Below are 27747 nucleotides of genomic sequence, written 5' to 3' on the forward strand. Positions count from 1 at the left end.
TCTCTTTCTGGTCTTCTTCAGCTCCGACCCGGAGAGATTTCTGTTCAACACACATGGGTTAAGCGAACCGCTTTGAGGATTTGAAGCGAACCGAACTGATACCACCTTCGAAGTGGTCTCTTTTCGTTTTGTTTCAGAGGGATCTGAGTTCATTTGCTGTGTTCACACGTGACTAAAAAAAAACCAATCGCTCTGAGTTTGTTTGGACAGCTGAAAGGGACGTGTGAAAAGTGTGAAAACCCTAAATCTGTGATCATTTGTGTTGACCATGTCCTCGTCTCAGGACATACCACTAAGCACTCAATGCAGAGGCCTGTGAGCATGCTCTGATATCACCTACTTTAAATGATATAATACTAAGTGTCATAAGACATTATAAAAAAAAACTCTCATGGGATTTTTCATTGGACAAAAATAGAAGTATTGCCACACAGAGAAATAATGAGTGGCTAATCCAAGACCTCATGGCATCACATTTAATAGATATGTTTTCCTATACACACACACTCACGTACACATACAGGTCACACCTTTCACAGATGTACATGTTGAAGAGTTCAGAGCTTCCAGGAAGTAACAAGAGAAAAACTCAGTTGCTCAAGAGAGCAGCAGTTCAGAAGTGCATGGGATGTCACGGACGACAGTCCTCTCTGGGTTTTACCATTCCTCTCCACCATGATCAACACTTACCAGACCAGCTTGGCTCCACCACCGCTGCCTCCACGTCTCAACAGGTCCCATCAGGTCCTCATCCCAGATCCGCTTCCATCACAAGGCCACAACAAACCTCTCATCCGATTTTTGGTGGCTGTAGTGCTGCTGCATTTATTCCTGTCAGTTGGAGGATTCATCTATCTGTACAACAATGGCAAAACGGTAAAAGAAAAAAAAAATCCTTACACAAAAGATTTTAAATGAGTACATTTTGTGTACTCAAAACTAAAGTTGTGTACTAAAACTTTGTGTACAATGTACTAATATTTGATATTTGGTGGCACTGCTGCATGTAATATTACAGTAATTATACAATAGAAGCATTTCAAAACCTCTAATGTAAAATATTTTTACTTTACACTTGTGATGGCTTGAAATTATTTTATTAATTATTTATTTTTAAAAAATGACTTACAGTAAACCTGAAAATTAATTGAATGCTAAAATTAAAAAAAAGTGAAGTTTATTTTCTAAAATAAAATTTTACAGAGAGATTTAAACAGATCTTTCAATTTCAATTTCCTTTTTCAATTGCCACATTAATTTTTTTTCATTCTGAAATATGAAACAAGTGCATTTGTAGTGCACATGGGTTTGATTATGTTACAGTATTAAAACAGATCTTTAGAAGAACAAACCTGTGCTTGAAGTGAAGAACAGGAAATGCTCTTAAACATAGAGCGTGATATTTTTAACACAGAGGTTTGTTAGATTTATGTGAACGCAGACAGGAAAATATTTCGTTATAACTGTCACGTTTTAAATAAGTACCTCCATTTAATTGTTATTTCTATTTCTTATGTTCTGCTTTTTTCATTCCTACAGGAAAAACGTTCTGCAGAAGGAAAAGGTAAATTCATTCTATTCATTTCTTCCTGAAAGTAATTTTTCACAGTAAGTTGCATACAAAAATACAGTTTCAACAATGTCTCTGACCAAATGTTTGTTCTCTTCTCCAGTGGCTTATATTTCATCAGAAAAGCAGGAAACTTCCTCTAGAACCTTGGCACACATGGTAGTTGAGCACAAAGCACGCACAGCAGAAGCGAAATCTACACGTAAGAAACCATGACAATTGCATATTTTAAAAGTGCAATAATGAGCAGCCAAAAATCTAGAAGAGTAAAAGTTTTCTAAGTGATATTAGCTAAACTTGTCCCTCTGTCTGTCCAGCGGGTTATCTCCAGTGGGACATGAACCACTCAGTTCGTAGGGACATCAACTACTACCACAACAGCTGGTTGACTATCCTGCAGCCAGGCGACTACTACGTTTACTCCAGGGTGACCTTCTCCAAGGGCGACTCTCGGCAGCCACTGACAAGCAAGGTCAAGCTGAGGAAGAACGAGACAGGAGAGGAGAAGACTGTGATGCAGGCCTTCTGCAGTCTGGGCAGCCACAGTGGGTCTGCGTCGATCCCTCACCTGTGCACAGCCTCGCAGGTAGAGGTGATCACACTGGAGAAAGGAAACCAGCTCAGTGTCTGGGTACAAGACCTTTTACTGGTGGACTATGATGACAAAGCCACAACCTTTGGGATGTACAAACTGTAGGACTCCGATGTGAGCACATGCATGGACCTAAGCTGAAGGGTGGGCATTCCTGAAGTGGATGGAACTACTGAGAACACTGTTAAATAGACTGGATCAGAAATCAAATTCATTCTTTCTAATTTTTTTTTTTTTTTGTGGATTCTCAAACTATAATTTATTAAATCAAACATAATTTTGTGTTATTTCTGTGGCAGTAATGTGAATGGTTGTTCTGTATTTATTGATGTAAATAAGATTGTTTGGTTGTGAAATGAAACTTTGATATTTAATCTAAAACATTTCTGCTCTTCTCCTCATCGTGTTCTGCATGTGCCCTGTTTCAGGCCTTAGGTGAGAGTAAAGGGGAAACACACACACTAGACATAAAAGATCCACTCTAAAGGGCCACATATTTGGCATCTCTGTTGTTGAGTTTCACAATTAGACACTGTCAGCAAAGCGCAGGATATCTTAAATCGTGTAAAGGAAAGAGGAAAAAATATATACTCAGAATGATCCTCTGTGGGTTACTCAGACATCAAACTTTTATCAGTGCATAAACCGACTGCATTTTGCACTCTAGCTCAGTTTGTACCACTGTGGTTTAAAATTTCTAGGACACAGGAAACCACATAGCAAAGATGCATTTTCTCGTGATGCCAAGCCACAAGAAACAGGACCCCTCAGGGTGAAGGTTACCAGGCAAGGAGGGCATCTAGACTCAGCAATGACCATCACTTTGATGGTGTGCGTATAAAGAAACGTAGGAATCAAACTCAACATCAGTATCTGATTAGGACCCCAACTTTATTTAAACACCCTTAATCACAAATCACGAGTATTATTATCAATACTTATTATTATGTTGTTGATCGTGTTTTAAAGCAAACTGCATACTTTCCACTGCAACCTCCAATGTATTTTTCTATCTTCCTATGTAGCTACTTTTTCCACTTTTTTCCATAGGATATGTGAATCATTTATCAGACTTTTGAAACTTTTTTAAAGTTGTATTATCCGTCACAGTAAACTTTAGATTTTTCACTCCATTTTACTTGTAGATCTAGACTCAGGCAAGGCTGAAGAGCACTGTTTTATTTTCATTCTGTATAAAACTGAATTTAGACCAGTGGCTCCTCAAAGAAAGGGAAAAGGGCCTTGAAAAAGGAGCAGCACCAACAGCTGAAACTTTGAAATATATCATTAATGTCAAATTATTTAGGATTCAGAAAGAAAATTTCATGTCAAAACATGAAAAATAACTGTAGTTGTTCTGTTAAAATGCATATATAAATTGTTTAGACCTTGACCTAGTATTTTAAATCCAATTACTGGGTACACATTAACATACAGGTATGAGTTACAAAAAATCCTGCCTGGTGACTAATATGAAGGTTTTGAAATTACTTGCTGAGTAATATATATTACAAAAAAAAAAGCTCTGCCAACCAACCCACCATGAAACAAAATTCACTGCAGTGCAATTTCAAGTTGGTGCCTGACACATTACAAAACCTACAGTAACAACGTGTCTCACAGGTCACTGCCGTGGTGGAGCCAAACGGCATGGAAAGTGTGAATCTTTATGGAGGTGTGTACAGATGCAGAGGCAGTGCGGTTTCACAGGATGTCATCTATTCTAGTCACTCCTTCCATCCTGTACAGGGTTTCTTGTTACCGAATCTGAACAACCTACAAATTCCTGAACCGCACATGTGCTGAACGCTGCCTGAAAAAGCCCGTCACGATGGATTTTCCAGTATGAACGAGGGAACAGGGCGCTGTTCGTGCTGTATGGTTTTCCGTTTCTCTCTTGGTGAAACTGATGTCAAAAGCACCGCTTATATTATATTAAATTTTTAATAAAAGAATGACCATACCAAACACAAAGTACAGTGTGTCTAGAAAAACAAAGCATTACAATACTTGCAACAACAATAATTGCATAGAACAACCTTTCAAAAACAATACACACAGAGGTGTGGAGACAAGATAAACAAGATTAAACTGGAGTCCCCCGCCCCTCACACCAGTAAGTGCTTACTGAGGCTATAGGGAATTGAAAACTAGAGTATGTGGTAATTAATAAAAACATTTTGAGTACAGGGAACAGCAACAATGTTAATCTCAACAGCAAACGTATGATGAGACGAAGTCACACATGTGAAGAGGAAGCAGAGTCTCTGTAAGCATCCCAATAGGAATAGGAAATATAGATCTGCTCCAGCTCCAGTTTTTCCTTACTGAAGTGTCGTTGAGCAACACAGCCCTGCAGATATACCTGTGCTGCCTTGTACCCTGCAAAGTGCTCTGACCTTCCCATAAAGAGTTACAGGCAAAAATAGCACTTCGCAAACAGGGATTGTACAGTATAACAACATTATTACATTTTGGATCAGTTGTGATGAAGATCAGGGACCTGGTCAGTGACCTTTAAACAATCATCATTAGCGAGTGACTTGATTAAATAAAAGGTAAATATAAAATAATGAATAGCCTAACTGTGTGGTGGCTGGACCACTGGTGATCTCGGCCCCCTTTTGGTTAATAAATTGCGTTAATTCATTCATCATTATTCCAATTTCTCCAAATCTGGCCCCCTGCGCTGGGTCTAACCCAGAAGTCAGTCAGTAAAGCAGTCACTTATTGCATTTCAATAGCATCCACTGCTGCAGGAGTTGATAACAGTGTTGACAGTGCACACAGTCAGCCTCATGAGGAAATGTACCGCTGCGTGTCCTTCTAAAGAGGTCGCATCTTAAATAGCACACGAAGCCCCGTACGTTTTTTTTTCACCCACCAAGCTTGAGCCATTCTTATTGAAATATAACAGAAAAACCACCAGTCACACTTTCAATCTAAATCGTGCATTTAATCCCCTCTGGGAGGCACTTGAACAGTTGAGCTCTACTCTACACCCACAAATAAATCTGTTTAATTCCTCAGTCTGTCTCCATTAGTTTTGTGGGAACCTGCTGGGAGGCCATAGAGACCACAAAAAAACCCCTCTGAAAAGTCAGACTTATTATTTAAATAGTCATTTTTTTCCACTCTTTTGTGATGAAAAAAATGTCTATTTCCCTTGGCCAGAACAAGGATGTTTTTGTGCCTTTCAACATCAGTGTAGTTTAATACAACCATAAACTCCAGGCAAATGTAAAGGCAACAAAAAGTATCTATCTATAAGGCTTACACCACAATTAAATGTTTAAGTGACAATAAATAAAGAACACTTTTAAATTAAAGCTAGGCTAGGTAATTTGTTTTACTTGAACACATTTTAGTAAGAATAAAAGGGGTGACACCTTTGTCGTTATTTGCGTAATCCTGTGTAATAAATGTTACATAACTAAGCCTTTTCTATTCTATTATGCAGCTGATCCCAGACAGCTTTGGACTACATATCTGAATATTGTGATTATCACATTTCTGATGCAGAATTTATACTGTAGAAACACTGTACATTCATGCAGTTTTTAAATAAACAGTGAAGGGCTGCATTTGGAACTGAATGGTACATGAAGAACTAGCCTGTCTGAATCGCTGAAATGCCTACAGAACGGCCTGGAATCCTGTGACATGAACGTCTACAACGTTACCGACGTACACAGGCTCAATCAATCCATTTCCCCTCTGCGAGTCCTTGTACCAAAAAAAACAAAAAAAAAAAGAATTTGACAATGAAAATGACAAAAATGAGTTATGAAGAGAATGGAAGAGAACAAGTCAGCTTGGTAACAGAAGTGCATGCAGGAGGACACCAACTGGACTTGATGGCTTTGTACTCCTTTTCTATTTTCCAACTGAAGCAGTAGAGAAATTGTTTTGTCCTTGTCCAAAATTGTTCCATTTGCTGTGGAGTGGTCACAGTGCCGGTTGCCGAGGGGCGTTACGGTTTGATTAACATCCTGCTTGATCAGTCTTCGTTCAGCCGAGCTGCTTCATGATGAGGCATATCTGCGGTCTCATCCAGTGAGGTTTGATCAGGAAGACAGATTGATTTGTGACAAATCGCCTCACGTGCTCCAGCACTTCAAGCGAAAGGAACTCCATGCATGATCGTCTGCTATGTGTGATTGAAATACGGAGACGCGATACAGACAGATGCACAAGTACATACACACGACCCCTCCTGTCCCTCCTCAAGCATACGGCCATAAATGTCTTCACAGGTGCACATTATCCCCCCCCCAACACACACACACACACACAGACACACACAGCCGCACTTGGATGATAATGATTGTACAGATGTGTTCAGTGGCCGCCGTCATCCCAGGCACAATCGTTCTTCTGCTTGGCCAGTTTTCGAACAACTCTCTCCAGCTCTTTGCGAGACTTCTGCTCTTCCTCCAGGAACTGCTTCATCCACTTGTTCTCCTGGAAAACATTTAAGTGACAGTGACAGCATTTAAAAGGTTGTGCGGCTGTTCTCGTCCGCAAACAATCAAATGCACACCTAAATCAACACGCCAATGTTACCGTCAGCGTGTGCAGCTTATGACAGATATACTGTATTTGTATCAGCATCTATGACAACAGTTACACAAAAGAAATTACATAATGGCAAATGATCAATGTGTTATGGGTGATATTTTTGTGTTATTCTTAATGTGGTTCATGTTGTTTTATTTATAGTTTTTATCTGGAAATCTTTTTAGAATGTTTCAGTTTTCTCTTCAGAACTGACTGCTTTGATGAACTCACTGTGACAGTTAGTTTATCGTTTAATTTTTGAATTACTGTTTTCATGTGGAGGTGGTTAAACATCACAAGGCTATTACAGGCTCACATTTGGTTCTACTGAAGGCTCAGACTAAACTGAAGGAGAAAATTTCCACTGAAGATTGATAAGAGGTTGCTGTTACAGTTCAGACACAAACATAAAGTTACAGCCGGACGACGCTGAATTATTTAACTAGTGTTAAACTGAAAGTAAACTGTATATTAGCATCCCTGATGTTTGTTTTAAATGCCCTAATCTCTATGTTGCTTCATTCATTGTGTGTGTGTGTGTTTGTGTATGTGTGTGGGGTGTGTGCTAAAAATAGTTTTGGAATAAGTTATTAATATGATCTCAAAAATGTCATTCGTAAAAGTTCCCTTTGAGGTATTTTTATTTCACTTAAACCCTTATTCAAAGGAAACAGGAAAAAAGTGTTAAGCCACATAGTAATTTCTGGGTTAAAAACACAGCATTACAGCTTAACATTACACGGTATTGGACAGAATTAGATACACTATGAGGGGTATGTGTTTATGAAGCAATCTGGCAACTATTCACACAATCTTTTTGTTAGTTTTCATTTTAACGTTTTTCTCAAAATACTTTTTTGTAAATGTGTAAATGTTACAGTTACTTTATCGTAAAAATACATATAATCCATGTGCATCAGCACAGAGAAAATGACAAACATTTATTATTGTGCTGTTGGGAAAAAAAAACATGATTAATAAAAGATTTCATAATTTCTGGGGGAAAAAATGTAAACCATTCTTTAAAAGAAATAAAGAATAAAATCTAACACATCATCGCGTAACACATCATTGTAATCAGATTTGGTTCCTTCTCTGCGTGTTTTTTTTTGTTTTTTTTTGCATCCTGCCCAAAAGGTCATCAAGCACAGAGACAACATTAAGAAGTAGGACACAGATGTATGCAGCTGACACACACACACACACACAAAAAAAAAAAGTCCCGACATAAATTGCGAAGTGAAACACTTTCGCATTTTGGGTAAACCTGCATTTACCTTTTTCAGTTCATGAACCTCATCCTTTAAAGCGTACACAGCATCAACCAGACTCCTGAAAGAAAAACAGACAAAATACAAAAAAGTGTTGCTAAATAATATCAGCATTTTCTGTCCTTTTCATTTAAAACATGATTTGATATCACGTCTGTACATCAAGGTTATACTGGCCTCCAACTTAAGGTCATCTTGTGTGAAGATTCATTCCTCCACAGCATAAATAGGATCAATATCACATTTCCGAATCTAATTACAGACAAAATCAAGATCCAAATACTAATAATGACAAAGCCTGGTTTGTCACTCTGATACAACAACAAGTAAACGAAAGCCTATTCTCCGACATAATAACAGGCTTACTTTTCCTCAATAACCGTCTGCCCGTTGCTCTTCATCTCTTCCACAATGATCTTCTCTTCCTCTGGCAGGAGCACCTGAGGGATGCACTCTTTCCGCACCGCTGCACACAAATTAACGGGGAAAGCTTGATTCATGACTGTATCAGCTGCTGAACATGTACAACCAATCTAAGAAAGGATTAAAAGGAACACAAACACACACCTGTGGTGGTCTGGTGCAGGCTGGCTCCCGTGCAGTACGCCTCAATCACCCTCAGTATCTGAGCGTCCTCCTCCAGAGCAGCCGTGCCTGTAAAACCAGAGGTGATCCAAATCAATAACACGCTCTGGAAGTTTCACTCACGACGCCACACACGTGGACCAAATAGATTCAGATAATAGGACATCCACCCAGAGCACTGTCGCCATCAACATAGCATTACATTAGACGGGGCTTCTTCTGTTATTATTCATGTTAAAAAATTGGCTGCAGAGGCCACAGGTGCGGGCTGTTGATTTCCTCGATGACTTACTGACCTGCACAACACTTGGAGGGACTTTTGTTGCAATGGACTAAACCACACTTCTGCTCAAATTCCATATTTCACAAATTTACTTTCAATATTCAAACAACCGTAGCAGTAAAATTAATTTCTATCGCTGATCTAAGATATTATCGTCTTGATGAACAACAGCAACACGATCACACTAACAACTGTAAATGGCAATAATAAAGTAATATAAGCCTGTATTAAGTTATTTCCCATACATTTCATATTATAGTAAGATGAAAGCCCTACTTTTCCTAATTTGAACCTCGTCATCAGAGGGCTTCCTCTCTTTCTTCCTATTGCCTGGGAGGAACTTCTTCATGGGGCGTGGGCTCTTGCTGGAGTCCTGGAGGGGTGCAACATTAAATTCAGTACTTATCTACACACACACATGCACACACACACACACACACGCACACAATAAAGCCAATGCTCCAAACCAAACAGAATGCAAGCTCACAAGGATGCACATCCCTTATGAACGAACAACATCAAACAACGAGATTCCATCAACAAACATGGCAGCAAGCATGTGGTGAAGACTGTGACCAAACCATCCCAGTTATCCATCCGTGCTAATGTGAACCGCACTGAAATTCATTTCCACATTTTTTTCAAGGTTTCTTATGAAAAATGTCACTGATTGCTGTGGGATACAGTGTTTACAAAGCCATGTGAAAGAAAGCTAAGACATGATTACTTTATTTCTTTATATTCCATCATTCCACAATTATATGGCTTTATGAATGAGATGTTTTTTCTTTTTTTCATTGCCAGGGTTGAGCTTATGGTCTGAAAACAGACTGTTTCCTGTTCCTGAGCACATTAAAGCTGAGGTGTGATGAATTGTTCAACGTACTGAAAATAGCAGTTTTGTCATGTTTTCTTGGCTTTACTAGCACAGACAGGTGCCGCCAGTCTGTGACTTATGAACATCATATTCTTAGATCACTTAACAAGGTGTCATGGGGAATCCTGAAACTCTACCTAACGCTCTTTAAAGTCCCTCAGAAGAATCCAGAGGAATAACTGACTGCATCATGTTTCTCCAAACCACCACAGTGACTCACGTTAGTGCGGACACACAAGAAGACTTTCCTGAGACGTACGGCGGCTTTTCCCCTGTTGGTTTAGTGTAATTTAAAGCCAACTTTTCCCTTCTTTTTTTGTTTTTTTTATTACACATGAAAAACACAACTCCTACCAGGTTTTCCAGAAACATGGACTCAACTTAAAAGGAGACATCATCTAAACTATTACAGTATATTATGGCCGCTTGTCATTCTTGTCAAATGTGACTCGACTGCACGTCGCATTCCGTCCAGATTTCCTAAAAATAGCACCCTTACTATGAAATGAGTAATACTGGTGCATCAGAACAGACAACTGGTACAATACACTGTGAGCATCTCACTGCAGAGAATGAGAAAAAAAGAACGGACATGCAGAGCTACAGAAAACAGGAAACCGTGACAACGAGGGAGGGGAGGCGCAAACAGAGCAATGGCATGCCAACTCAACACACACACACACACACACACACACACACGCGCGCACAGGCAACCCTATCTCACCCCTAAAACCACATCCTTACCCACACACACACACACACACACAGAGAAACACGGAGAGGTCCAACCTTACCTTCATGATATAAGACATCCTCTACAGAAGGCAGGATGGAGAAAGAGAGAAAAAGGGGAAATGTGCATGAAATCTACGATGAGCGAAGGATGTGATAGAGAGTTAATGGTGAACACTTTTACTCTCCCCCTCTGTCATTCACCTATTCTTTGTCTTTGCAGAATAAGGTGATTATTTCATGTAAAAAAAAAAAAAAAGAAAAAGAAAAAAAGAAAGATATAAGGAGAAATGGGGGACTTGAAAGAAAGGTTATGCATTCAGAGGACCATGCAAGCAATCTCTGCAGAGAAAGAGACCCAGACAAGCCTGCTTGCTTCTATGAGCGTAGGATTGCAAGTGTGTATTTAGTGTCACAAAGTACAAAGAGGCGGAGTCATTTCTGACACAAGCTTGTCAAAAAAAAATGTCTACACACATTAACTGTACATATATATTCAACACTAGATCCTCCAGACAAATGATAACTGAAACTTTGAAAACTGTGAAGGCTTCTAACTCCCACGTGGACTCCAGTGTGAGCACAGTCACTCTTCAGAAGAAAGGTTCATAACCAGTGCTGCACTCAGAGTTCTCAAGTCATTCTGTGTCAGTCACTCTGCCTTTACTGGAATTTAATTCCTCCCAACATAATCATACCATGTGTCAGAGGCACTTGTGATCATTTTAAATCGATTCCTTTTTCTGCATAATTAATCATATTCTAATAATATTTCCTGCTGCTTTTCACAGTAACAGTATACTTCATCTAGCAGTCCCACACATTGTGCAAAATATTAATCTATATATGCAAATGGCTTTCCTGTTTTTACCACTGCACAGAAAAAGGTTTTTAGAGTCTGTGGGCACATACAGTTTAAATAAAAAGTAAACATGTCAAATGCAACCAAGGAGTGTTTAGTCAAAGTTCAAGAAACAAAATCTCCAGATTAGATTGGATCACTAAATCTATTCTCGTCTGGACAGACATTTTACTGTCAAAAAAATGGATTGGATGTGTGTGTGTGTGTGTCAACTTCTTTTGTGCTTTTTGTTTAGTGGAAAGTTTTGTGCAATACAGGACACTACAGGCCAGAATGAAACAGAGACCGAAAACGGGGACAAGGGGGGAGGGGACATCTTGTGGTTGTTGACTGATAATGTGCAAGGTTGCTTGTCAGAGGAGCATATTGAGCTTGTGTAGGTTTGACTGTGTGGCTAGACGAGGTCTACGATCTCCTACCTCTTTGTATCCCAGTGCAGCAGAGGGTTTGAGGGGGGGCGCCGGACGCAGGCAGCTGAGCGACCAAGGCTTGCTGATCTTCGGCGGCTCCAGCGGGCCGCGGCTGACAGCGCTGAGGCTGCCCAGATGGGACAGGTGACTCGGGGTACCAACCATACTCAGTGACTTGCCTTCGACAGTCTACACGGAAATGCCAAAGGACAGAAGACAAGCAAATGTGTGAGGATAAACACATGCGATGAAAGAGGAGACTATTGTTTATCACCTCAGGTTTTTCACACATCAGCAGTTTGCAGGTTTCACTTTTGTTACTGTTTTGACTTCACACTGTATAAGTGTGTGTGTGTGTGTGTGTGTGTATCTGTCCTAACCTTTGAGATGGTCCCTGCGGGGCTGCCTCCTTTTGTAAAGGGCTGAAGGTGCTCTAGCCACTCCTGTAACTCCTGGGCACTACTGCAGAACACTGTAATGCGGTCGATCATGCTTCCTGCAGCACATAAATGCGCGCGCACACACACACACACACACACACACACACTTCCTTCAGTTAAAGTCACAACCACAAGAGACCAGCCAATTTAGGGAATGCACGTGTCATTTACAGACTGAATGATGTTTAGTTTACACCCCGCAAAAATGTAGCAATTCATTAAGTAACAAACACAAATAACACAAGTAACAAATATGTGAATAAATACAAAATTAAGGGCATCAAATCTCACAAAGATGCACAGAGATGACGATGTAGAAATGAGAGAAGACATGTAAAGCAACAGCCAGCCAACATGAGCTAACATTAACAATCTCTCGAGATCGTGGGCTTTCCCACACTGAGTAAATACCGCACATTCAAACACAAAACCGCCCTGCTAGCTCAGTCGTCTCTTAACCAAGATATCTGCTGAAACAAATCATTAAATCGGATAGACTGATACTCCGTCCAAAAAACTTCAGCAGCGATGTGTCACCGTCACAGCCGAAGGAGGATGCCAGAATGTCAAGTAACGTCACGACTTTACTGTCTCTGTGTGATCCAAGCATTTCCAGTAATTCCAGAGCCCAAAAGTCAAAATTAAATGAAAAAATATAGATTGGTAAAAAGACAGCTGTGGGACAGCTTGGTCAAAATTCTGACCAGGTGTCGAGGCAGCCATTCTCGAGTTTTGAAGACACTGTCCCACAGCTGTTTAATGAGCTAATGATCAATCTAAGATACAAGATACAGATACAAACCTGTGATGTCAAAGGCATAGTGGGCATTGTCTGCATCCTCTGCATGTCTTGTTACTGTGGTGCCTGTTAGTGGCAATCTTCCCTGAATGGGACAAAAAGAAAAAAAACAAAAAAAAGGAAAAAGGGAGAGCTAATAAGACACAATTTCATAAGGAGGGGATACAAGGGGTATCTTGTTATCACCTGAAATTAGTGAAGTGATTTGGAATTATCATGCCCATAAAAATCGACACTGTTTTTCATGTCTGCTGACTGTGTGTGTGTGTGTGTGTGTGTGTGTGTACCTGCCCGGGGACTGCAGATGGAAATGAGCTAATAGCTAAATCTGCCATAAATCATCTTTTCTCATTTTGACATCACTGATTTTGTGCATGGTCCTTGCTCAACGAAAACTAAAAATGGAAGAATGACTCATAAATGGGAAGGCTCATGGCACGGTTTGTCTCACCTGATAAATGAAGCCACTCATGCGGGGACTGGCTGACAGCATGACTAACACATTGGGGAACAGCATTAGATAGCGCTCCTCCTTCTCCTGCAACAGAGAGACAAGAAACACTTGGTTGCCATATGACCTTTATGCATACAGGCATGTTAGCCTTTTGGTTAATACTGGCACATTTACAATGACATTGATCAATGTGCACTGTACGTAACAAACAAACAAACAAACAAGTGAAAGAACCGTGAAAGCTTGACCGGTTAAACAAAGATTTCCACCCCGGTTTTTTTGTCAGTGACGGGAAAGTGTCTGCAGCTGAACCCGTTCCTTATGCCGATTGTAAGGAAAAAAAAAACCATTCTAGTTACTGTCACATCTACTGATGCAAAGCTATCCTCATATCTGTTCGCTAGCACATCTTATCTCACATTAGCAACTACATGCTGGCTTGGCAAAGCCGTTGCTTAACACACGAACGGAAAATCGTGGTGACTCAATTAAAGTGGTTGGAAAGTGGTTTACATTGAATAAAAGATGGTGAATCCAAATGTCTACCAAGGGCTTTCTTCCAACCACAGGTCGACCCCTACACAGAAACCACACAAAAAACAGTAGCTGGCTTTTTAGAACACATATGGCCTACATAGGTTTCTGTTTTCACAGTTGAAGGAGATGAATTAGTACAGTTGACAGATTTTAATCACACCACACTATACATGATTATCATCAGTTTAAATAAAAATAAATGCTTCTCAGTTGTTTTAAATAATGACACACTGCTGGTCTTTTGGAACTTAAGTTACCATCAGTGCCGGGACAAATCTAGAGCGCTCGAGGCGTCGTTCACACTTCCTCCCTCTGCCCGATTATGACAACTGCATGTCTTACTGCTGTGTTTGTTATCGGAGAGCAGGAGAGGTGTCCACTTCAGTGAGTATTTTCATGTGGAACTAGCAAAGTCTCTCAGAGATGGGAAAGAAGCACACAGAAGTCCTTCTTATACTTTTTTCTGTGCCAAATCTGTGTGTGCTAAAATCAACAACTTTTACAACTTTTACTAAGACAACCAATTCCCAACAATTGCAAGGAAAATAATGGACGACTTATGTTAGTTCTGGTCACCCTGGTCTATGTTGAGACGTCTCTCACCTCACTGGACCCATTTTTCACGTGGACTTGAGACATGTAGGCCACATGGCCCAGGCTCTTCATGCTTTCTCCCTCCCAAGCTCGCACTGGTTCTGACAAGATCTGCAGCTCCAGGTTCTTGCGCTTCCGTAGATCCTGGCACTGCGTCTGAACGTGTGCACAAAAATATTTACGCCAGTTAATGGAGATGGAAAAATGTTTTGGGAATCAGATTTGGGAATAATTTTAAGTCCACATTGTACAGTATCAAATGTGTGATACTGGTTTAATACCGGTGAAAATAACCATTATATTTCACTTAACCTTTACGTTGATTTCTTGACTTTTAAAAAGACAGATTTATGAGCAGCACTGATTTTTTTTCCCACTATGGATTTGTCTACTGAAAATGTGATTGCTAATATTTACTGTGCGTACATTTTACTTTTTTGTCAGAGGTATGTGGAGTAATTAACATAAGCAGAGTATTTTCAGGTGCTAGGAAGGGTTTCTCCCTAGTCAAACAGGAAAAATGACAATGCAACATATGCCATTTTCCACCGCACATTATACTAAAATGAGAGTCTGTGAACGGAGCACTGCATACGAGATGTAACTGGCATTTCTTAAGCACCTGCCCACCTAACCACATATTCAAAACACTCAAAGAAAAATGAGACTTGCAAATTACAATCGTCTCTACTGTGTGATGTTTTTTTTTTTTTTTTCCCGCTTTCCTGTGCAACCCTGATGAAAAGATGTGTGAGTCACTTCATCTATTCTTACAAGGAACTCAGAGCTATACTGGGGAAATTGTGTCTCAGAGTCATGTTAACTCAGGTATGATGTGGTTGCTCGTTTCTAATCCACCTCTTCTAAAATGGCATTTTAGTTCACACCCACTGTAGGAACGACATGATCACAAAACATGCAGCAGGGAAAAAGGCACTTTCATTATATTTTTTTTTTACTCCTCCCAGAGCTGTACTATCATATCTTAACCTATTTCTTAACCCACATTCGAGACCGATCTAAATATTTTAGTCAGTTAATCATCACCGGAGATTATGTTGAGCTAAAACTCATTGCATAAATTTGTAAAGCAAATTCACTCGTCTTGCCACAGAAACAAACAAACGAGCAAAACTGAAAATCGAGTGGCTTTACAATCCAGTAATTAAGAATTGACGTGAGAGCCTTATTGGTTGCTTGACCAAGCTTGTTTATCGCACTTATCCTGTGGAGGATTGCGAAGGGCTGGAGCCAATTCCAGATGACACTGGGATTAAAGATTGTTCAACTCAGCCTGGTTCAGTATTGATAAAAACAAGAAGCCTAATCCCTGGTGGAGATTAACAAGATGATACAGTTTAAGGCTAATTTAAGCATACGATGTCCCAGACTTACCACTAGGTTTCTAAATGCTGCTGTTGCCTTTATAATGTCAGCATAGTCTGGGTGGGCCTCCTGCGGAAGAAAACAAGACAACAGATCAACTTTTGCAGCTACAAAAACCGATTGCACTACTGAACAGGAAAAACCTCAAGTAAACTCATTAGCGCAGCATTTTTTTCTCCTATTTAAAGGGTGCATTATGCAGATAGTATGATAGTGCCTACATAGGTGGCATACACTCTGCTCATTACACACTGGTGATGCACCCATTTGTACACGTTGATATTGTTCAAGTCCAGATGTACATTTTCATCTAACTGCCACCCAATCAAGCAAATTTTTATGATAATGATTTGATTTTTATACCCACGTCGATAATTGTCTGCACCTCCACCGGTGCCTGTAGGCTATATTGTCTTTTATGTCAAGCAGAGCCAGCTTTCCAGGTGATTTCATTATTGTGTGTTGTATGATCTTTAGCGATGTACTTCAATGCTTAGAGAGGCTGTGATTTTAAATGCGCTCAGTAATGTCACTACAGCAAATATTGTGGGATATTTAAGCAGCAAAACTAAGGGTTGTAGTTAAGACAGGACAGAACACAGAATTAAAATTTAGACTTCTGAAGCAAATGCTTTTAGATAGCTGATGGAACTCAGGGTAACTGTATAACTGTATGAAATGGACTGTGCGTGACATCACTTAACATTACATCTTGAGTGACCCTGTAAGTGTTTTGTAAGTGTGAAGCTGCAGTGCCTTGTGCATAAATAATAATATATAAGTACTATTATCATAAGTATTATTTCTCCCAGCAACATTCGATCCTCTAAAAATCAGAATGGTCCTTTTTATGGCCCAGCCCACGCAATCCTGTGACCCGTGCACCACTATTACAGAAACTGGGATGCAAAGCCTCCTCAGTAAAATATTGTTGCATTTGTTCAGTGCAATGCAGTCAAATGAAGCTGTTGATAGCAAAGAGGACTGGGAGACGGCAAGGGCAGAGAATCCGCTGGTCAAGGGCCACATACCATACCAGTAAATGGGTGGACATGATATGTTTATTTTCTCTAGTACCTCCACATGTCTCTCCAGCTCCTGCAGCAGGGTGGGGTATTTGTCAAGCCTCATGAAGGGCTTACTGAGACTGGTGGTCAGGGTCAGGATCCCTGGAGCAGTGGCTCCCTGGCTCTCCATGAACTTGTCCAGCTCCTCGCTGTTAAACACAAATACACACACATGCAAACAGATGTGCCATATACTGCAAGAAAGTCACTTATTAAACACGTAAGTTTGAAACAAGTTTAGAATATATGATAGATTAATTCCTGAGGTTCTAACGAGTCCTGTGAAGTCTCATATGTAACAGCTTCCTCAAGGTTTCCATTTATTTGTCATTGCTGTAAGAACCACTGACACTGACAAAAACAAGCTAAATGTCAGACCTGTACTGCATGCAAGAATGGATTTGTGGGAACTGCAGTGGTGTCAGCCATTAGTGTAAAAGGCAGCACAAATTAGGTCAGCAATCTTTGCATACACGCTGCAACCACCTTGCATCAAGTTCACTTCCCTGTACTGGGAAAATGCACTTTGAAAGTAATGTCATTCATGAGTTTCCATGAGTTAAAGGTTTAATCATACAGCATCCTGTTGCAATACTGGTCACAGTACCAGGTAAATGTGAATGTCACAAAAAAGCTCCTGAAACTGAAATGTGCTTACTGTGAAAAAGTGTCTCACTTGCTTGTCAACATAACCACAACTTCATATATCCTGTTGACAGTCAGCTTCCTGTGTGTAATATGACTGCAGACTCATAATGTAGAAACAGCCTACCCACTTTGATGTTATCCAGCATTGTATCATTTAAACTACACCGTGGATACTTTGCTACTTCACAGTGACTATGATCTCTACAATTCAGATTCATAGCAGGAGATTTTTTTTTAAAGAGAATAATGCATTTCAATAGCAAATTTAATGAAGGAAACTTTCAGCACACGCAGACTGTGCCTAACAGCTTAGACCCAGTTTAGCCTCAGTTATTTACAGATGACAAGGCTGACATCTTGTGGTGCAAAGTTAAACTACTACAGCCCATCAACAGCATGCAGTAGTTCCAAAGCTCAGACACCAATGACATACATCAATATAAAAAGATAAGTGAGCAAAGTACGATGGTCTCCAACCTTATCTTCATTTGAGCCATCAAACTGTGGCTCAAACTTTCCCTTCTCAGACTGTCATATTTAAATACATATAGAGGCAAAACTATATTATACGTCACAAGAAAAAAACGGATAAGGATGAAAATTTGATAAGTTTAGACCAAACTTCTTAGCCATGAAATTATGTGTAATAATTCTACACAAAATGAACACCCTTGTTGTAACTTCCATCAGCCGTACGAGTCTATGAGGCACATTTAAGTCAATTAAAGGTCTGAAAGATTACCCTAAAAATGAGGCTAGATGACTTAACAGAGTTGTCATGTGACAGCTATTCTAAAAATACCTCCATGATTTAAAATCAGACGTTTCTCTGCTGTCTGTTTTGTGTGCAAGGGCTGACCTGTGGTCAGTGAGGATGGAAACAGCTGAAGGGTGGCTGGAACAGTAAGCCAGGTACAGAGTCTTGATCTGACACATCAGGTTTAAATAGCAGCCCGCCACTCGCTGCTGGCCCTCTGACACTCTGCAAAGCCAAAGAGACAGATAAGGTTAGAGGAGGTGAAAAACAGAGAGCGATATGATATGCAGGGATGTGTCAGATTTTTATTCACAGGTAGGATACATGACCGTTCTTGTGGTTTAACAGTGTAGGTGTCTGGTGTTAATCTGAGACATCAGATTAAAACTAGGTACTCACTTCTAAGGATGCATATTACATACTGGGCCGATAAATCATCAGCCTGATAATGTGAAATTTACATTATTGGTTATCTATGGGCTGCAATGAAAGTATAATCGATCAATAAACTGGCTACAATGATATTGGATATAATTTCATTCAATTTGTTATTTAATGTCACAAATTTAAATAGATCCGTCAATACAAATTGGGCGCAGCGTCTACACAATCTAATACAGTAGAAGATGAGGAAGAAGCTTGCTACATCCCAGCTTTTCCCATCCTCAGGTGTGCATAAACTACAGATGATAAATGTCTTAAAATACAAAAATCCAAAATTATCCATTATTTTAAACAGTATTGGCCATGAGAAGCAGGTAATTATTGGTACACAAATCCATAATAATAACAATTGTTATCCTTTTACTGAAGGTAAGACAAAATTAAGATATTTTAAGAGCTCAAGTTTAAATTATATGGCTTTATAAAAAAAGGAATTTAAAGAATTTTAGGGCTATCAAAGTGCAAATATAGTGACTCATTAAATAGAAAAATATATTTGGTTGTGCAGTCATGATATACATGTTTGAAGAACGCTTGCTATGCAAGGAATAGCATGTTTGCGGTGTAGTAAATGAGGTACTTCCCCAAGCCTTTGATTATCTCTTACAGAACAAGCACAAGAGGGTGTGCGCTGTTTTCCAAGCAATGCTCTCCGCCTCACACTCACTGAGGATGTTAAACTAGAGAAGAAGAGAAGAAAGGCTTTGTCTCCAGCGTGACTTACTTGATACAGTCCTCCAAAGCCATGCACAGTCCCTGCTGAAAGGTGAGGATCTCCTCCAGGTTTCCACACAGCGTGGCGCTGTCTGCACTGCTCAGCCTGAATATGCACGCGCACACGCACATACACACACACACATACACATACACACACACTGTATTTAGCATTCTATATGCACAATTAATAAAAAAGTTTAAACATGAAAATACATTAAGCACTGTATTGTCATCAGTTAGTTTCTGTAAATTCAAGATTATTGATTCTTTACTTAATTGATTTATTTGTTTATTGTTAAATCTATGTGTTTATATGATAATCAAAGAGATTTCCCAAAAAATCCACAGCGCCCTCTGCCTTCGATGATGTCCATTGCTGATCTGTCACATCTCATTGCCTTTGCTTACTTGTCACTGGCTTGCAGGGTTCGTAGATAACAACTCAGCACTGTTTGTAATTCTTTGACAAACTCCCGCTCATGTTCCAAGATATCCTGCACCACCTGCCAAGAGCAGCACAAGCAGAAGAATATTTAGTGTTGTCACATTCCAGTATTTCATGAAAGTACAATTTTCAGGTAAAATGGGTTAATAACCAGGAAAACCAAGATGACTTTTGCCTTAATTACCGTAGTCTACAACATTCCATCAGTACTTTGGTTATCTTTTTATCTTTTTTTTAAAAAATGAGATAACAAAGTGATGCCATGCGGACAGAGTGATTTGGAGAGGGTAAATAACCTGCAGTGGGTAAGTAACCCGCTGAAGTTAATAACAAAAAAAAACGACCAATCCTACAATCCCATGGTCACAAAGTATTTGGGATTATGCATGAGCAAGCAGTTACTCAGAGTAAATGAATAATATAGTCAGTATTGGCTGAAATCCAACTATTTCCTTTTTTGCCACCTGAACAGCCTGGACAGGTGGGACTTTGACAAGCAAAATATCTCAGAAAAAAGAAAACCTACACTTCGACAAACTCCAACAAACAGTTATGACAAAGGAATTTCAAACGTATGTCCTGCTGTAAGTATTATTAAGCTGTGCACTCACCACGCTGTAGTAGTTCTTGGTGAGCTGAGTTCCTTTAGGAGACACTGGCTTCTCTGTAGAGGAGAAAAGCAACAAGGATTAGAGAGCTCGTCGGCAATAATTCAGGATAATCCTAAAAATGATTTTAAAAACATTCATATTTGACATCCAGACAAAAAAAAAAATCTTAGATGACCTCATAAGTGACCTAAAAAAAGTTACAAAGTTGTTTTTTCCAGACCAGCATTGAGTTTAGCTGGCGTGTTTATAAAATACGTCTGAAATATCTCAACTTATCCATCCCTGCCCAGAAGGCTAAAATGGAATCTGTAACAAAATATCTGTAATAAACTCCACCTGTCATCACCATCATAATGGTGGCCCAACTCACCGCAGGGTTTGATCTCCCGGACGTAGTTACTGGGGAACCAGCCTGTTTTGCCGTTGAGTGTGCCCTCCCACCAACCTCCCTCTTCCTGCCGCGTCACAAGGATCATGTCACCTTTACTAAATGACAGCTCATCCTCATTGTTCTGCTTGAAGTTGAATCGGGCCTTCACCATCTGCTGCCCGCCTCCGCCGTTCTCAGACATCTCCTGTTGGAGATGATCAGAGGAGCAGTGATGCAAACACAAATCTCATGGGATGGTAATAGCAAAAAACAACAAAAACAACAACAGACCCGCATGACAAATTTAATATGTGCAAAAGGAATGGAAAGGAAGGAAAATGCAGATATATAAACATAAGAGAACGTACCACTGATTTGGATTGTCTACGCAGAGAGCCTTTGGATTTGGCCGAGGAGAGCGTGTGAGACGATGTCGACTGACTAGGAGACGGAGCACCGGACTGAGAACATGTCCTCTCAGCAGCACAGTCTGTGGACACACACACACACACAAACACACACACAGAGGAAATATGGAGTCTCTGTTATTTTGGTCACATCAGTGTTTGAACTTATGGCTCCCTTGTTCTCACCAGGTGAATAACGTAACACAAGCATATCATCATCATCGTCGTCATCCTCATAGCTAAAACAGGTGCACATAGTGTGGAGGCTGACAACTTGATGATAATTCATGCGAGTATGGTCCATTGCTCTACACAGCCCCAAGACAGTAAACCCACACGCGCACATGCTCGTATGCACGCACGCACACACACACACACAGAGGCTACACATTCACACTGCCTGACAGAATCATCTGATTTGACCAAAACTGGCACACAGCTTCGAAATGTAGCTGTAAAAAGGACAGCAACATGCAGTCTTTCAATTATAATGATAAAAAAACACTTGACTAATAGAAATAAGTCTCTGTGATCACTCATACACAGTGCGTACGTTCAACGAATACATTCAGACCAACTGACACAGAACAAAATTTCCTCCGGTCCCGTCTCTCGTGCGGAGTGCAGCTCAGCTTCAAAATCAAATTTATGTTATCGACACCCAACTCCTCCACAGTGCCATCACCGAGCCACTGCAGCAGACGAGCAGTGATTTAGGGCCGGCAGCTACCAGCCGTCCTGCAGTGTGAGTGCAGACCTTGAGATGCGCTGACAGAGGTATCAATTGTGTTGCCGGTACGCACTTTAAAAGTGACACATGGCAGCCCTGCAACCACTTACGGGCTTATCAAATGTCAACTGGATGCTAGCCAGCTCCACTGTTTAATCCCTGTGCAAATTACAAAACAATCAAAAATTATAAGAGTGCACACGAGGCCTTCTTAACCTCTAATTCCGAAGGAGTTCATCTTGGATGTTATAAAAATCGACAAATGCTTTGGTGCACTTTCACTTTCAGGCAGTAAAACACGCATAAAAATATGCAATAAAAGGCAACACTTTTGGCATAATCTTGTTTAATCAGCACATCATCTGGAATCTATGTAATGTAAGATGGGAGAAGGTTGGAGATTCCCCACTGTTTTCCATATGCAGAGACGACAGGGTGCATCGCACTGAGGAAGAAACTGATATGATAAGAAAGACAGTGAAGGCAGCAGGAGAATCGAATCCCCATGAACTGCAGGTGCGGCTCATGGATCCCACATGCCACTCCCTACACATGCAGAGAAGTCCAACAAGCCCTTCTGTCAGCTAAGCTGTGGGGTTAGCACTATTACATTTGAATGCAGGCAATATTCAACAGCATTTGCCCTAAACAAACATAAAAGCTGTGCAAAGACAAGCTTAAGGCAAAAGTAAAGTTGGAGTAAAAACATCTCTTAGTTTGATCATATCTTCTATGTTGGATCTAATCCTTTTTAAATCAAGATGGAAGAACAGCAACTGGGAATAGCCAGTCTATAAAAGATTTGCATGTCCAGCACTGACAGAGGCTTCTGGTCCACATCTCACACTGTGGGACAGATCATCCACCTTCATTCAAGTGCCCCCAAGAGACTGACTATGCATTAACAAAGTCATAGCAAGTCTAACATCACACCGAAGAGTAATAGCATGCAGCCTTGAAACAATTAGCTGATTAATTGCCACTTTGGGGTCTGGCAAACCTCATTTCTTACAACTTTTTGGAATTTATAGACTAATGAATTAATCATAATAACCAATCAATAACAGTAACCAAATAATGAAAAGAACCATTAGCCAAAGTGCTAACATTATGCTCCATCTTTACTGTCAATCATGCACAAAGTAAGGCACATATTCCACTACTATTCCACTTCCACACACATACAGGAATGTCACAAATAGCCTGTAATGTTAAGCATCTACTATAAAGCATGCAGAGGTGGCAGATTGGGCTTAAAATGCTGACTACGCTCACCGCTGTGAGCTGGAAATTGGGAGGAGACTGGTATTACCTCTTCAGTGCTCCCCAAAAGGACTCTCGAGAAAGTGATTAGCCCCAAACTGCTGTGGGGCTGCTGCACTGCGAACCATTTTATGCATCCTTATTGAGAAAATGCACTTGAGAAGGGGATGTACGTGTGCCTAAAAGCCATACGCTCATATTCAGTAATATGCATTTTACTTGATTCTGAGCTTAATCTAAATGTAAAAAACAACAAACACATAAAATGAACAGAAAAGGATATCGTTCGGTGCCTATCAAGCTATGGATGCACATGAGTAAATATTGCACCCAGCATGACACAAACACACACTGTCACACCAGCTGGCCATCGGTAAGGACAAAATGTGTCAAAAAACGCAAAGGCCACCAGCATAGCAGATACAAATGGCAAAAGGCATCACCTGCGTGCTTCTAACATTCAGCTCTTCATGTACTGCTTATTTATCATCTGAGCTCGTTTACTGAGATGTCTGCACAGAGCGACACGGGAGGGATGAACACCAGACGAGCACTTTGTGTACTGCGTGCCATAATATGTAGCCTTCTAATGAATCCAAGTTTTCTTTCTGTGACTTTACATGCTTAATTTTCTTTAAAATGGCAGATTGCTATTAAATTAAAAACTCTTACCTTGTGTGGCAAAGTTGACTGCCAGCAAAGTTGCCAGTACTTTGCCAAAATTCTCACCAGTGTATAACCACTCTGGTTCAAACCCCTGGATGGAAGAGGAATAGAGAGGATGTTATTTAAAAAAAATGGTCTGATCACACAACCTAAAATCATTCAGAAGTAGAAAAAGAGACAGTCAGATTTCTGATAACTGATAACTAAGATCTGAGCATTGCTACTTGTTAAGGACACACAGACAGACATACACACACAATGAAACACACACAGAGAGATTTTTATAAGCCTATAACAAGGCAGAGATAAAAACGGGCATGCTGAGCATGACCCATATTTTGTCACTGAGTGGTTTGTAATAAAACAGGCAGTGCCAGACTCATTTGTCATTCGCTGTTCACACATAGATGCTCACTCTCTCTCTCTGTCACACACACACTCACACACACACACACACACACTGCTTGCTTGTTCTGTCTCAGGCAGCTATCTTCTTTCCTCCAGTGGATACGATTTCACATTTTAAATAAAACATCTTAAATACTGAGTCCGAGTACTACAGCCCTGGCCATGGGTTGTGTACATAATTTAGTTAGTGTTAAAGCAATTGTGTCCAATACATCTTCATGTATAAGATCAGGGTCTACATGGGGTCTACATGACTACCCAGATTTACTGTATGCAGACTATTTTTCATCATGTAAAAAAAAGCTAGAACACACTTTATTCTTTATGCATAATGATTTTGCACCACTGGTTTATAAAGAGGAAGATACCAGAAAATCCCTTTTGCATTAATAAAACAAAACTTAGGAGTAAATAGTTCATTACATCACAACATAACACTTGATCAGCAATAACTGTCAGAGTGCTAGACTGTGGTTAGGGCCGGTAGCTTCAGTGAGTCATGCTATAAATCCACGTTACTCTGAATGACTGTAGTGTCGTAAAATCAGACCAAATAAATAAACTCTTTTTTTTCAGTTTATAACAAAGCAAAAATAATCATAGGCTTTGGGCAGTAATGTTTGCTTCCTCTTCCTGCTTCTCAGGGCAGAAGTGAAAGCAGCATGACTGCTCTCTGTGCAGTCACAGGACAGACAGGCACTATTTGCTATGGCAAAAAACAGAGTAAAAGAGCTCTCTCACCATGATCACATCACTGACCAAAGGATGGGTAGGGCTCGCTTTAGCGCCACAGACATCCTCTGGCTGATACATTTTATAGTGGCTCTCCAAAAAAACTTCTGGCCATGAGCTACTGGCTGCCCGCAAAAGGTCTAATTATGGGCTAAGGCAGGCTTGGTGGATAAAAGCAAAGGGGACCTCCCAGACATAACAAGCCAGCTGGGCAGAACTACTGAACCACTTGACTTTGCAGTGAGCCAGGCTTGCTGACTCGATTAGCTGTTTAAAGAAACCAACCGATGTGACTCAAGACCAGAAAAGGTTTATTTATAAAACCGGAGGAGAAATTACTGTCCGGTGTGACAATCACAAACAGGCTGGCACAGAGAAGGAGAAAACACCCAACATCTGCAAATGATCCCCCTCAACCCCCCCTCCCCAACATTAGGACATCTTTTAGCAACGCAGGCCTGCAGCGTATGACAAGAAAAGTGTTTAACTTGCAGCACCAAGCATAAAAGAGAAAGGGCAGCATGAAGGAAGTAGACACTGTTAAAAAACTAAATTGTGGCCATCTGAAACCTGAGGCACTAGTCATAAGGAACATCAGTTCCCCTCCAATCTGGTCAGTGGTAGAGACTGACAGCAAGAGCATGTGAGTAAAGCACTATGCCAGCAGGCTGAGCACATCACAACACAAGCAAGACTGTATTTAAAGTCGTCTCTGTAAACTGCAGTGAGCTAAGAAGACTAAGAAAGGAGATCATGAAAGAGAGGTCAGGCCATGTCAAAACACCGTACGTTTGTATATGAAACTTGACATACACAGCAACTTACCTCTACTTTCAAGGACGAGCATCCTCTTAAAAACTCCCTGATGTTGGAAATGCAGTCGGATTCAGTTCTCGGATCCTGACAATACTGAGCACGCACACACACACACACACACACACACACACACACACACACACACACACACACTCAGTAAATATATAAACACAAAGCTCGGCTTAGTATGACAAATAGACATCTGACACAGTCACTTATCTAACGCCGGTGATACTCGGTGTCATTTCAGTGACACATAAAAGCGCATAAAGTAACAGCGTTGTAGCAATTCAAATGTGCTTACCTACAGTTCACAAAATAACTGTGGATTCTTCCTGCGTCTCCTTCATGCATACATAACCACCAACACCACATACACGTCAAAGGCGCCACATTTAAGCAAAACATCCGCTCACTTTTCAAACTTTCACAATAAAACTCGTTAGACGGCCGCGTCGCAGCGAATGGAGATTAACACGCGTGGCGAGTTTGTATTTTTATGAGTAAAATCCAGAGGTTTCTTTTTGGAGCAGTGTACGACGGGCAGACAGAAAGCGGCAACAAACTTTACATGACATTAGCTCGCACAAGAGAGAAGTTGCTACTTCCGGTTTCATTCTCTTTAGTTGTTTCAAGTCGCATTGACGCCTCACATTTCAAAAGGGGAGGTCGCACCGGGAAGAGCGGAGCCTTTCAGGAGGAAGTGACGACGAACTGTCTCTGCAACTGTTGTTTATGATTATCAACTTTGTCATCTCAACAACTAAGCAAAACACGTCCAAAACGCTGATTTAGCGCGTCAAAAAAGTTGTTCAAAAGCCGCAAGTCCCGTGTAATCACACTGCGTGACCTCCTCAATGCGGTGTATGTTCAATGTTTAATGCACTCTTCCCTGCCGAATCTGTCCTGTTTTGGTGGGTGTTCACACCAACTCGCTCGCACGAAGAATGCGGAACATTTAATTCGCCTCGCAGGAAACATCCTCGAAGTCTCACGTTTGAAATTACAGCAGCAATTCGACGCATCCCGCATCATACAAAACCGCCGTGACTATTTAAACGTAGCTGCTCGAGTGCCGGGAAGCTGCAAGTAAAACGAAAGGCCTGCTGCTGTGAGAAGTTCTTATCGGTATCAGTTTAACCCAAACCCCTCCCTTCCTTTCGCCACTAGCCGTCGATCAGTTCGCATTTGTTGACTTGAGTTAAATCAACCACTCACCTTGGGAGTGAAGCCAGGTATGAGCCGCTCCGTGAGCTTGCACAAGACGACCCCATCCTTCAGCGATGTTTTCAGAAACTCCTCCGGGTCCGCTATATTCTTTTTAGGCGAGCTGAGCACTCCTAGTGATATTAACCACGTTACAGTCTGCTCCTCTTGATTCATTGCTCCACAAAATGATCATTGCCTAAGCCTGCATTGCTTAAAAAAACTGGCGGCCTGTTCCGTATCAATATGTAACTCACATCCGCACTTCTGCTACAAGTCAAAAAAAAAAAGAGGCGGTGGGGGAAGGACGACGCGCTTTCTATACGCAAAACTGATGATCACCCCTACTGGCAAATAGGGACCTCAACAATACACTGAAGTCTTTTGACCCTGACAAGTAGCACATGCTGACAGATGGCAACTTCACACGTGTTTAACAAGTTAAAAAGTGATCAGGAAACTGATGATGTGCTTCAGCACGTTTCGCAACAGATGAGACCACATCTTA

The 27747-nt window shown here is 40.6% G+C and overlaps 2 protein-coding genes across 3 annotated transcripts; one reads left to right on the forward strand and one right to left on the reverse strand.

Annotated features, from left to right (window-relative positions):
- The first annotated feature begins 594 nt into the window (after nt 1-594).
- Nucleotides 595-3737, forward strand: cd40lg (CD40 ligand). The gene is made up of 4 exons (XM_046405478.1): nt 595-876; nt 1540-1564; nt 1674-1772; nt 1888-3737. The coding sequence occupies exons 1-4, from the start codon at nt 676-678 to the stop codon at nt 2265-2267; spliced, it is 705 nt and encodes a 234-aa protein (XP_046261434.1). The 5' UTR covers nt 595-675; the 3' UTR covers nt 2268-3737.
- Nucleotides 3738-4087: 350 nt separating this feature from the next.
- arhgef6 (Rac/Cdc42 guanine nucleotide exchange factor (GEF) 6) lies at nt 4088-27674 on the reverse strand. Of its 2 annotated transcripts, XM_046405474.1 has the most exons (22): nt 27252-27673; nt 26043-26126; nt 24084-24168; nt 21380-21501; nt 21012-21216; nt 20642-20694; nt 19994-20088; nt 19593-19688; nt 18527-18649; nt 17030-17168; nt 15962-16021; nt 14576-14722; nt 13433-13519; nt 12985-13066; nt 12123-12238; nt 11752-11931; nt 10533-10553; nt 9138-9234; nt 8561-8647; nt 8360-8459; nt 8000-8054; nt 4088-6626 (listed from the first exon to the last, which is right to left on the reverse strand). In XM_046405474.1, the coding sequence occupies exons 1-22, from the start codon at nt 27414-27416 to the stop codon at nt 6504-6506; spliced, it is 2322 nt and encodes a 773-aa protein (XP_046261430.1). In that variant the 5' UTR covers nt 27417-27673; the 3' UTR covers nt 4088-6503. The 2 variants fall into 2 exon arrangements, with proteins under 2 accessions (XP_046261430.1, XP_046261431.1); XM_046405475.1 differs by lacking the exon at nt 10533-10553 and having other exon boundaries at nt 27252-27674.
- Between the last annotated feature and the right edge of the window lie 73 nt (nt 27675-27747).

This window comes from Scatophagus argus, chromosome 12 (assembly GCF_020382885.2).
Source record: "Scatophagus argus isolate fScaArg1 chromosome 12, fScaArg1.pri, whole genome shotgun sequence".
In the NCBI taxonomy this organism is placed as follows: Eukaryota; Metazoa; Chordata; class Actinopteri; family Scatophagidae; genus Scatophagus; species Scatophagus argus.

Coding starts and splice junctions, on each gene's coding strand:
- cd40lg (XM_046405478.1), top strand. CDS start 676: ATGATCAACACTTACCAGACCAGCTTGGCTCCACCACCGCTGCCTCCA. Junction 877..1,539: donor TGTACAACAATGGCAAAACG/GTAAAAGAAAAA, acceptor TCATTCCTACAG/GAAAAACGTTCTGCAGAAGG. Junction 1,773..1,887: donor AGCAGAAGCGAAATCTACAC/GTAAGAAACCAT, acceptor CTGTCTGTCCAG/CGGGTTATCTCCAGTGGGAC.
- arhgef6 (XM_046405474.1), bottom strand. CDS start 27,416: ATGAATCAAGAGGAGCAGACTGTAACGTGGTTAATATCACTAGGAGTG. Junction 24,169..26,042: donor GCTCGTCCTTGAAAGTAGAG/GTAAGTTGCTGT, acceptor TCTTCCATCCAG/GGGTTTGAACCAGAGTGGTT. Junction 20,089..20,641: donor CCAAGAACTACTACAGCGTG/GTGAGTGCACAG, acceptor TGCTCTTGGCAG/GTGGTGCAGGATATCTTGGA.